Genomic DNA, 12030 nt, shown 5'->3' on the forward strand with positions numbered 1-12030 from the left:
GAAGTGAAAACTTCCAAATACATGAAAGAGTCCCTTGAGGAGATGGTCCAGTTCTGAAATGCCCCAAGTTATACGGGCAGAGTTCAAAACCTTGTCTACGTGAAGCGTCAACTAAGGTCGAAAAGTCCGCTTCTGACGTAGACGGAAGAGAAATACCCCTATTCTCTCCCGTCTGATATCAAATGCCTCTTTTACCAGCTAGTCTCGCTGGAGGCATGCAGAAGACCGTTCTAACTAACACCTTCTTCAACTTCATCCAAGAGTCTAAAGACTGAAGAGCCCTCTTCATCGAAATGGCGGGCTTCATTCTAAGAAAAAACGAAGATTTCTTCGTCTTTGCACTCAGAGAAAAGAGAGCGCGGAGAAGGAGGAGAGGCAGGAGTCAAGTCGTCTCCATACTCCTCTAGAAGCAAGGCTGTCAAAACATTATAGTTCGACAGTCCTTCTCTTCCTTGAAACTCCTCCTCCGAGTTTACTTCTAACTCGGGGTCTAGATGAGTCTCCGTTGCTAATTCAGTACGTCTTTCCTCTGGAGGAGACAAACTCCTAAAAGGAGAGGGGCTAAGGGAATGATATTCCTTCCTCTTCCCCGCTTTTAATAGTCCTGGAAGGCGCCAACAGCCCAGGCTTCTCTCCATAAATGGATGACGCTTCCCGCTTGGATGACGCTTCTCAGTCAGCCAAGCGTCCTGGCTGACGCCTCCCGTTTGTGTGGCTGCTGACGTCGGATGACGCCTCGCGCCTGGAAGACGCTTCGCTCTCAAAAGGCGTCCTAACTGGCGCCAAAATTTTGGTTGGAGCCTCGCGTCTAAAAGCAGCTTTAAAAGACTATTCATGTCTGACGACGTCTCACGGTCTCTCTGGCGTTACGTGTCTTCCGTAAGATTCTCCCGATCTCGCTCTCGAAACCGAAGCCTCTGCGATATGTTTGGAAGCTTCACGTCTGCATGACGCCTCTCGCTTCGCAGGGGAGAGAGGACGAGACTTCTTGATTGGAAGCGCAACGTACCTTCCTACGAGGCGCTAACACTCCACCAAAGAGGCCAGTTGCTCTTGTACTGGCAAGATAATCTTCCTTGAAGCTTTTCCCACGTCATCTTCAATCGGGGGAGAAGTAGGAAAAAAAAGGAAGCAGTCTATAGGAAGCCTGTTCGTCTTCTCACAACTCTTCCCAATAAATGTTAAACATGTTAACAGTTATTATCGTCGATCGAGAAGGATCTCTTTGTTAACGCGAAATAGGAGCGAAAAAAAAAGATTCTCGATGCTCTATGCGATATGAGAGTGTCGTGGAAATGGCCTAAGTGATTAAATGGGTAACGAAATCAGGAACGAATCTTGCCGTTACCGAGCTTGGTGTCCGAGAGTCTACTGGACTCCTAGGTTAATAACTCGCTAAAACGAGAAAATCTTGGATGGTGCTCTTGGCTCACTGCGCCAGGCTGGCGCTTCTGGCGCAAATTTTGCGCCAGGCTGGCGCTTCTGGAGCATTGCGCCAGGTTGGTACTTCTGGCGCGTTGCGCCAGACTGGCGCTTCTTCTAATTCTTTTTATGTTATGTGCCAGAACAGCTGTGCCTTTATGGTACCCGACATCCTTTCACATGTTAATTCCGTTCTTAGTAGGAAAAAACTTTATATGCGTAGTATAGTCCATTCAGGGAAACAAGTTCTGTCCCAAAGAGAATGTTTCCCATCCGACTCATCCATCTTCTTCTGAGCAGGTACTCTAATAAGCTATGCTTCGTAAGCCTGAGAGCATTACATAATATAATGTTCTGCTGCGATAGAATCCTTTAATAATGTTACCTACGGTAAACCGCATTGAAAGGTTGTTACTATCTCTCTTATTGAAAGCTTCTTAGCAAAAGGCATACACATTTATTTATGTTAGCTTAATTATCCCCTCAATCCGAGGTTAAGACCGCGATTGTAGGGGAGAGATACGGAAAGTTATTCCCTCCCGCAGGAGAGAGAGAGATTCGCCCGACCGCTCATGACTGACAACCTACATGGTACTGACAGTAACTGGCATAGGCGTACTGCGTTGGTCTCAGGCTCTCAGCGAAAGCAGTCCCCGCTTACTCTTCCAGAGTTGCCAGCTACTCCAATTAATAAAGGAATTTAATAAAATTATTATCGAACTTCAGGAAGTTCTTATTAAAGCATATTTAAGCGAAACAAGACTTCGATAAATCTAGAAGCTAAGTAGGTGTAGTCTTTAACAATCCTCCCTTTAAGCGTAGTCCTTCCTAGGAAAGGACGTAGAAGGATACTGTAATTGAGTTGCACAGAAAAGAAGTAACTACGGTATGTGTTATGAATTGACCGTATCGTTATTCTCATACAGCAGAAACTCTACTACCTTCTACTATCTTCGTTCTTTTCGTTAATAGAACGATAGAAAGTATATATATATATATATATATATATATATATATATATATATATATATATATATATATATATATATATATATATATCCTTAAGGAACGAAAGTTAATCAAGGAACTCTTTAAATCTTCGTGATTTCTTCATAAATCGCGGAAGAGACAGAATTCCTGTTCATCACTAGGGTTTACGGAAGGAAGTAGATATTTCTATCCGCCATCATACCCAAACATCGATGAGATCTTATAAGAAAAACTCCCAAAGCTCTTGCCTCCTAAAAACGAGGGAAGAGCATGGATGAGAAGGAGAGAGTCCGCATTGAGAGGAACTGCCTAACAAAGGAGTCTTCTGAATAATGAAAAGGGGCTTCTCTTAGTATCCGAAATCCTTCTGACAAAAGCAACGGCCGCCTGTGCGACATCTTGCAACATTTGCCAGGGGAAAGTTGTTCAAGTTAAAAAATTCAAAGAGGAGTCTCGCGGACTGACCTCTCTCTCTAATGAAGATTTTTGAAATCTTCTGACTGCCTGGCGTCTGGATCCTTGCGCCTAGCGCCTAGCGTCTGGATAGTCCGCGCGCCTGGAATGTTCCGCACGCTAGAAAGGAGACTCGCTCCTGGAACGTTCCGCTTGCGTGGAAGGTCCCGTGCGCCCTAATAGATCATCCGAGCGCCTCTAGTCTTGTTATACGAGCCTCTTGCCAGAAAACGTTCAAGGAAGTATCCTTCTGATTGCCATTCTCTATAAGGTTCCTTAGTTAAGCTGCCTGTTTTCTCTTGAAGGCGCCTTGCGCCAAGAAAAAGTTCTGGAACGCTTGCTCTCACTCCGTTGCTGGAACGCGGCTCGCGTTTTTTATCGTATGAACGAGGCTCGCGCTAGTGATGGAACGCGGCTCGCGCTAGTCTGTTGGAACGCGGCTCGCTGCTGGCTGTTGGAACGTGGCTCGCGCTAGCTTGCTGGCTGGCTCTCAGCCTCTCGCTCAGTGAGTCAGTGTTCTCTTATTCAGAGAACGAGCCAGATCGTCCGAACTTCTAACATGTACATTCTTCGTCTTTTCGGATGTAAGATGAAGAAACGGAAGAAACAGACGCACTTTTTAAAGGCTGCCTTTGCAATGGCTATCCCTGGCAGTCTGGGACGTTTTACAGATCCGCCGAGGGAACGCCCGATCGGTGGGATTCTCCATAACCTCCGTAAGGCTTTCGATTTCCTTCTCCTCTGGGCTTGTGAGTTTGGAAGAGGTCTAGGCCTGAGAGCGAGACAGAGCCGATCGAACGCACCCTCTACTAATTAGGACGCCTTTCCAATGGCGAACTTGGCAGTCTGGGGCACGATATAACAGATCCTGCCGAGGGGGACGCCTGATCGGTGGGGATTCTCCATAACCTCGTAAGGCTTTCGACTTTCCTTCTCCTCTGGGTATGTGAGCTTGGAAGAGGTCTAGGCCTGGGATGCGAAAACAGAGCCGAACAGAACGCACCCCTCCACTGCACTAACAGTAAAATCACTTCTTACCTTTCAATAGCTCGTATTTAGAGCTACCTTCCTTTGTCTTCAAATTGCAATATGAATTTGAAGATTCTGTGAAGTAAGAAGGAGATGAGGATACCACACTACTAGTAATGTTAATGCTCTAACTGCTCGTTAGTACGAGAGCTATATAAACTTCTAAAGGAAGCGTAACTATTCTTTCCTTACATCGTCAAGAAGGAAGTTAGCTCAATCAATTCTAACATTTACTACACGTTATTATGAATAAATATTAAAATTTTCCTTCTTGCAAACTATGTGATTGTCTACCGAAAAGTTCGGTAGTTACACGTAAACAATTCTTCGAAATTTTCGAAGCCAAAGTTATCAAAACAAATTAATATGCGTATGCCGAACCAAAGATCCAGTACTTCCCTGCAAAAGATAGCCCAGAAGATCGATGGCGATGAAATCCAAAAATCAAGTCAGGAGGAACTGCAAACGTTGTTTACATTCCAAGCGACAGAAAAAATATGATAGAAAACAGGAATGGTTCCTAATCCTGCCACCCAGGGCAGGACGGTAGATCACCTGACCTACCTGCAGCGTGTGCCGCGAAATTTGAATTTCTGTCGGGGACGACGGAGTCTTAGCTATGTATATATCTGACAGGTAAAGTTGATTGTAGAAATAATGAAAAGAATATTGCAACTGCGAATCCACTTTCACTGCATTCTATTATACAAAATAAAAGGCTCGTGCCGAGCGCAACACACTCTCGGTAACGAACGAACAAAGGGGCAAAAATATAATGAAAAGAGTACTTACATTTTTCAATTACACACTTTCGCCCAAAATACATGACTCGGCGCGAGCGCGCCCGCCCTCGGCACCGAGACATAATTCAAGGGTTCAATTCATGAAAGAGAGGAAATCGCCGCATCTACGGCGATAGCTCCATGTTGGTTCATAATTAAGTAATGAAAATGAAAACAGTGTACTTACAGTTTCATTTTCAAGTCAAACAAACCATTAGTAGAAAACACAATATAAACAAAGCATACGACGATGAAGCGGGCAGAGAGCGATGACGAACACGTCCTTCACACCCGCGGCCGAAAGCAAAAAGTATTTGTTTACCGCCGCGCGACTGTCGGACAAGCAGTTAACTACCGTTCTCCCCTTGTTCGAAGCTTACGACCGTTCCAGCTGCCGCTAGCTACTTCCTATTGTTAAAGGACCGATGGTTTGTATTACGTATCGGAACAATGGCTAATTCAAACTTCTTCCAGGGAGGAGGCTCCAAGAGCAAGGAACTTCCTTCTAAACCTCTGCGAGACATTAGGGATTCGTATCAACATGACGAAGAGTTCCTGTCCCCTTCTGACTATTACCTATCTCGGCATGGAGATTCAGACGCCTCATTTGAAAGCTTTTAGATTGTGAGTCAAGTCAAGCTTTTCCTCTCAGACAAAGCACAACTTGCAAAAGAGTGAAGTCTTCTGGGAAGGATGTCATCTCTGTCCCTTCTAGTTCCATGCTCTCGTTGCCGGATGTGTTCTCTGCAGGTACATCTCAAGAATTTCTGGGACTTTCGGGAAGAGAACGCAGTGATAATTTGAGACAATTCCTGTCTCAAGGATCTTCGATGGAGGTCAGAAGAGGTTCATCTGACCACCAGTGTAAGTCTTGCCCTCCCAATTCCGGACATCCATCTGTATTCCGATGCCTCGAATCAGGGTTGGGGCGCAACCCTGGAAGAAGCTCAGGCTGAGGGCCTTTGAAGGGTTTTGGATCGGAATGAGTCAATAAATGTCCGAGAATTAAGAGCCATAGAGGAGGCCCTGTTAAGCTTCAAAGATTAAGTTCGGGGGAAAGTCGTAGCACTCTTTTCAGACAGCGCTACAGCACTAGCTTACCCTAAGAGAGAGGGAGGTATAAAATCGTCAACCTTCACCATCATCGTGCAGAGAATCATACTTTGGTGCGAAAGCCGCAAGGTCTTGCTACTTCCCCAGTTCATTGCAGGAAAGCTCAATGTCCTAGCAGATGCACTGAGCCGTTTGAAAGAAGTCCGAGGAAGCGAATGGACATTAGCGCAAGAGGTAGTCCAATCGCTGTTAAAGAGGTGGCCAGCCACGGTGGACCTGTTTGCCACAAGGTTAAACTATTGTCTCCTGGTATATCTCTCTGGGCGGACCCTACGCCTTGCAGGACGAACGCTATGCTTCATCTGTGGGACAATCTACACGTATATGCTTTCCCTCCGTTTGGCTTCATTCATCAGGTACTGACAAAGCTAAGAGGGTGCAAGAATAAGGAGATGACCCTAACTGCTCCATTTTGGCCTCAAGAGACCTGGGTTCCCAGATCTCTTGGAATTGCTGTCCGAACCTCCGATCCTCCTGCCACGAAGGGGCGGAAGGACTCTTGTCAAACAGCCTCATTTTCATCACTATCACAAGAACCTTCCGACGCTCAACCTAGCTGCGTGGAGACTGTGCAGTGAGTAGCCTGAGATGCCAGTCTTTCGAAAGGAGTGGTTCAACAACTTTCTATGTGCCTGAGGAAGTCGACAAGGAAGTTATAATAATAATAATTATAATATCCTTTATTTCAGCTCAGGTAAGGTGAGCGATGTACCGTACATGGTGCAGGGGACAAAGGCATAGTATTTCTCGCCCTACAATAGCAAAAGTCGCGGATTTTCTTCTTTTCCTCAGAAAATCCAAGTCTCTCTCTTACTCTACTATCGCAGGCTACAGATCCATGTTAGCTAGCACCTTTAGATTTCATTTACCAGAGATTTCTAATAGTAGAGTTCTTCATGATTTTCTCAGATCTTTTAAGATCGAACGTCTGATTGTTCCGCTTTAGGCCCCTCCGTGGGATTTAGCGGAAGTTCTAAAATTGTTAAGTTCGCAAGCTTTTGAACCTCTGGAGAAATTTGTCCTTACGAGAACTTACTGAGAAAGTTTTGCCCCTTTTGAATATTCACTGGCTACAGCTAAAGGAGTGGGGGAAATTTAGGCTGTCTCGAGATCAATTTCGTTTGCAGGGAAGGATTTGTATCTCTTGTATCTTCCGGAGTTTGTGGCTAGGTCAGAGTCAGAAACTAACCCCCTTCCAAGAGAGTTTAAGGTTTTGTCTCTAGGGGATTTCGTCAGAGGTGACATTGTTGAGATGCGTCTTTGTCCAGTGCGAGCACTTAAATATTACCTGTCGTGCACTTCCAAATTATTGCAGCGCCGCGGTCTTTATTCATTTTGCCAGGAATCGCTCAAGACCACTATAGAAAAATGCGATCATTTTTGTTTTTTCTTAAGGGAAGTAATTTCCCAATCCCTTTCCGGAGACAATTTCGGATAACAATATTCTGTGCCCTAGAGCGCATAGTATCAGGAGTATAGCAATGTCATCAGCCTTCCTGAGAATTTCTCAGTAAGCAGGATTTTAGAAGCGGATTTCTTGGAAATCAGTATCAGTATCACTTCTTTCTACTTAAGAGATGTACAGTCGTTTCAGAGGGGGGTTACTCGCTAGGGCCATTCGTAGCAGTTAATTAGTGTTGCAGTAGTTGGCAATTAGCTCGGGGTCGGTAGGGGAGGTAGTAGTTTATGATTTTCTCGTTTTTTGTAGAATTAGTCTGCCTACTTTTCATGGGTTATGTCTGGTTTGGTGTACTATCCCTAGTAAGTATGTTGTTTTTCATTGCCTCAGCTCCTCATTGCAACTACTGGATTCACCTTCAGTGGATGTCAGGAGAGATCTGCCCTTGGAACTTATTCTCCATACATGGGAGGCTAACAGCCACATGGGAGATGTTCAGTTCCACTCCATACATGAGAGGTACATATATGATACCACATGGAGGCTTCAGGGAAGGATCTGCCCTTGGGACTTATCTTTATACATGGGAGGCTTACAGCACATGCAAGGTGTTAGTTCCCTCCACACATGAGAAAGTTTTTTTATGATACTTCATGGGAGGTTAGACGTGACCAAGACGAGACTTAGACTGATTAGACAAATGCTGAGGTACTCGTTCCTTCCGTTTCTTACCTGAGCATTGATTGAAGGTGAGTTAATGGTATTAATCCAAGGTAATAGTTTAATGAGTTTATACCAATGTACATTGGTTGGTTGGGCTGAAACAATGAGTGAGCCCACCTCCATTTAAATGTTGTAAATCGGGCTAATTCAGGTGTTCAGGTGGTGTATTGCAATATGGAGTTTTCATATTAAAACTAATATAGGAATACCTACCTGAACACCTAAATGACAACCACCCTCCTCCCCTCATCAAACGATTAATGATGTAGTGATTGACGTAAGTAGTCATTGTCAGCCGGTTGCTGGTGGCAGCGTTGCCAACCGTGGACAGGTGACTCAGTAACAATGTTTACTTGCAGCATTGGTAATGTTGGCAGTTAAAATTTTACCTAAGTGTGGGTAATTTTGTGGGGTGTTGTTTGGGCTGGTCTGGTGACCAGGGCTAATTCAGGTGTTCAGGTAGGTATTACAATATTAGATTTAATACGAAAACTCCATTTCATCCAGGATGAGGTCCCCTCTCACCATGGAGGGCCAGCAAGGGGACGAGCAACAACGTCGCCTAAAGCAGCAACTACTCTGGGAATCTCACTTGAATATACACCATACCTACAGTGCTTTAAAGGTCGTTAGTTCGTCAAGATCAGGTCAAGTACCTAGGGCATAGCTTGACATAAAAATTTCTCCTTGGTTGACCATGTTGAATACTCTGGTTCTACAGGTGGAGCAACATGTCCTCACACTCCACCTTCCTTCAAATTTACAAGCACAATGGTGCCCATAATTCAATGCCATGCAAAGGTCATCAATGAAAGAGGAAGAAGGGAAGGGGAGAATTAATAGGAGGATGAGTAAAAGAGTTACAGGTCCCAATGTTTGGTTGAATCCACAGCGGAGAGAGTAGGCGCTAAAGCACATACTCTCCCTACAGTGGATCCGTAAGCCACCACCTCGTCAAGGGGATGGCGTCAGGGGGTTCAATTTGTGTAGGAAAAAAATAGGAAAACATGCTAGCTAATTGCCTTTTGTATCAAGCTTTTAGTCTAAATTGTGATGGTTGTGTATTAGCATAATTAGTGTTTATGGTTATGTAGTATTGACAAGGAATGGGGGAGCAAGGGTATGGATTTGCTGTTTTATGTATTCCTATAGTTTTCATCAAGGGGTTACTGTAATAGATGGAACTAGTATGCCTCCAGCTTGTTGTCACTTACAAGAGCAGTTATGGTTTTCCAAAGCATTTCTACCCAAGTAAATCTTGCACTATAAGTTGCATTCTGCTAAGGGCGTTACTTCTCTCGCTAACTTATTTGACAGACCAGTAAGAGGTTAGGAGTCATGTAATCTGTAGCATGGCATTTCCATGGTGGCATTCAACTCTAGTTAGTTCATGGGAACTGACCTCCCACTGAAGGAATAAGTCTCCTATATAAACAGCAATGGCTTGTATTTCTGTAAGAACAAATAAATTCTGAATAACAATAGTACGTAGTTTTCCTAAGTACGTACAGGCAGTCCCCGGGTTACGACGGGGGTTCCGTTCTTGAGACGCGTTGTAGCCCGAAAATCGTTGTAAGCCGGAATATCGTCAAAAATCCCAAGAAAAACCTTACTTTACATGTTTTGGGGCAATTTAAAAAACTATATAAACTGCATTATATTGCATTTGTCATAAAAATAAACCTTCAAATATTGATTATTTTGCATTTTTGGTGTCATATTTTTCTTCTGCCAGAGAGCATTGTAGGCATCGTAACCCTGGAAAATAATTCTGATGAATATAATTGAGAAGCGCCTTAATCTCGGAACGTCGTAAGCTGAACCCGTCGTAACCCGGGGACTGCCTGTATACAAACCAAAGCCTTTATATCTAAACACACCTCTACTGCAACACTGTAGTAATAGGAAAAGTGAAGGCAAAAGTTGGTGAGTGAGGGATACCCCCACACTCACCACCCGGATAACTGACTTGTAACCAAGTTTTTGACCAAATGCAGCTTGCACTGAAAGATACTCCTATATTAAAGGCTCTGGGTTGTTTACCTAGAAAAAGTGCAAATTATTTGTCAAAATCTGTTACTATGTTTTTCTATACATTGGGCAACTGATAAAAACAAACATTCCAACATTTACGGTAATTATAACATATTGTGCGCCAAAATATATTAGTGATGGAAATTTTTTTGGGGAGTAGAGTGAATAAGAAAAAGCTATGTTGACCAAAAATGTAGCAAAGCATGGAAGCTGCTGAACTACAGAATTGTAAAATAATTAAATTTCAACCGATTTGCTTTTACACTGTATTGAAATTTGCATGAAAACACAAACACATTACACAAACTAAATGCACTTTGAGCAATTTCATATGCTTAGGGGTTTAGGGATATGTACCCTTAATATGAGCAGCGGTTTTACAGCAGTACCTGACAAGAAATCTTTTTGTTAAAAAAAAATGAAACATACTGAAGATTTAGTTACCAGAAAAAAGAACTTCTTCAAAGGTAAGATTCTTCTCCTGTCCTCTGGTGCTACAGTATTTCATTGTGCTTTATCCTGGAATGATATAACAATCCATGAACACTTTTTTTCAAAATATGCAAAATCATTTTACAGTATACTGTACAGTGGTCCCCCCCGTCCCCCCAGTTATTGCGGGGATGCATACCAGAACCCCCCGTGAATAGTTTTTTTTTTAGAACCCCTATAAAAACACTGAAAGCCTATTTTGTTAGTTAAAAATCAAGAAAAACACACAAAAAAAAAATTTTATACTTGGTTTTTTTTTTGAATAGTTGTATCACAAAAAAGTGCATTCTATGATGAAATTGATAAAAAAAAAACAGGAATTTGTGGACATTTCTCATAGAAAAATACTGTGAAAATGCCAATTTTCCGCGAATAATGCGGTGAAACATTTCTGAGAGAAATCCATGAATGTGCGAGTCTGCGAATCTGGAGATGCAAATACGGGGGTCCGCTGTACTGTTAATTTTAAGGCAAATATGAAAGTATCACTTTTTAGCTTCATCCTAACTTTAAAAAAAAGTTTACCTGTATTCTCTCCTTGACATTAAACTAACTAAGTATACTATATTATTATTATTACTAAATTATAAAAAATTTACTAATACTCATGAGGAGACTGACTAAAATACCACTGACTCAGACAACAAGCTTCAGCAAAAATGAAGGTCCTTGCAGTATGTATATCAAAATGTAAACAGATGATTAGTGAACAGTAAGTAACAAGGTTCTGTTCCGACAGCTTGATGATAAGCAAAAAACGCAGATAACTGAAAAGCGCCAATAACCAGAAATCAGTGATTATCAGAGTTAGACATGCAACATGAAACTGAATCGCCAATAACTGAGTCTGCCGATGACCGGGGACTGCCTGTATATGTGTACGCACATGTATACGTATATATATATATATATATAAAGATAATGTCACAGAATAAAATTGAAAAAACAAGAACTGCTTTAGGCAAGACTGATCAGAACAAAGAGAAACACCATACAGGTAAGCATACTACACAAATGGACATTACAGGATTAACTAAAGGTCCAATTCACTTTAAATACAGGAAAAAAATGTCCATGGCCTAGATTAAAGCTAGAAAAGCAGCCACCCACACATGGTCAGAGGTAATTTAGTCAGAAAACAATACATTTTGAAAACAAAGAGGCAAATATGACCGGACAGTACAAATTTAGTAAAATCCCGAAGGCTAGATTAAGGATTTAAGAGCAGTGTGGTCAAACGCAATTCAATTAGAAAAAAGATTCACTTTGATATTACACAGAAAATGTACAAAAGTATTCAGACAATGAGCGAGAAACAAACATAAGATGTAATTACAGCGAGCAAGAGAGAAAAAAATTAATAACTAAAAACTAGTAGTTAATTAATTTATTTTAAGGCCCTTTATAAACATTTACAAATAGTATATGGGTCCAAATGGTACAGTTCCAGACTAAGATTTTGTTTTTTTTTATTAGTGATTTGTATAATTGCTGATTCCAATAAATTTCTTGAAACATGATCATTACACCTAGCAATTACAGAGCCATCACCCCAATGTATACAATGAGATTTTTTGCTCAGATGGATAAATA

General features: G+C 42.2%; 2 protein-coding genes across 4 annotated transcripts in view; both read right to left on the reverse strand.

The window, feature by feature from the left end:
• Positions 1 to 12030, reverse strand: part of LOC135219943 (farnesyl pyrophosphate synthase-like) — a 375303-nt gene that overhangs the window by 291058 nt on the left and 72215 nt on the right. The window lies entirely within an intron of this gene.
• Positions 1 to 12030, reverse strand: part of LOC135219942 (threonine synthase-like 2) — a 159145-nt gene that overhangs the window by 146105 nt on the left and 1010 nt on the right. For all 3 annotated transcript variants that reach the window (XM_064257178.1, XM_064257177.1, XM_064257179.1), the window contains exon 2: positions 10390 to 10464. In XM_064257178.1, coding sequence (XP_064113248.1) covers positions 10390 to 10453 — 64 coding nt within the window. In that variant the 5' untranslated portion in view covers positions 10454 to 10464. The remainder of the gene's footprint in view (positions 1 to 10389; positions 10465 to 12030) is intronic.

Source organism: Macrobrachium nipponense, chromosome 1 (genome assembly GCF_015104395.2).
Source record: "Macrobrachium nipponense isolate FS-2020 chromosome 1, ASM1510439v2, whole genome shotgun sequence".
Taxonomy (NCBI): Eukaryota; Metazoa; Arthropoda; class Malacostraca; order Decapoda; family Palaemonidae; genus Macrobrachium; species Macrobrachium nipponense.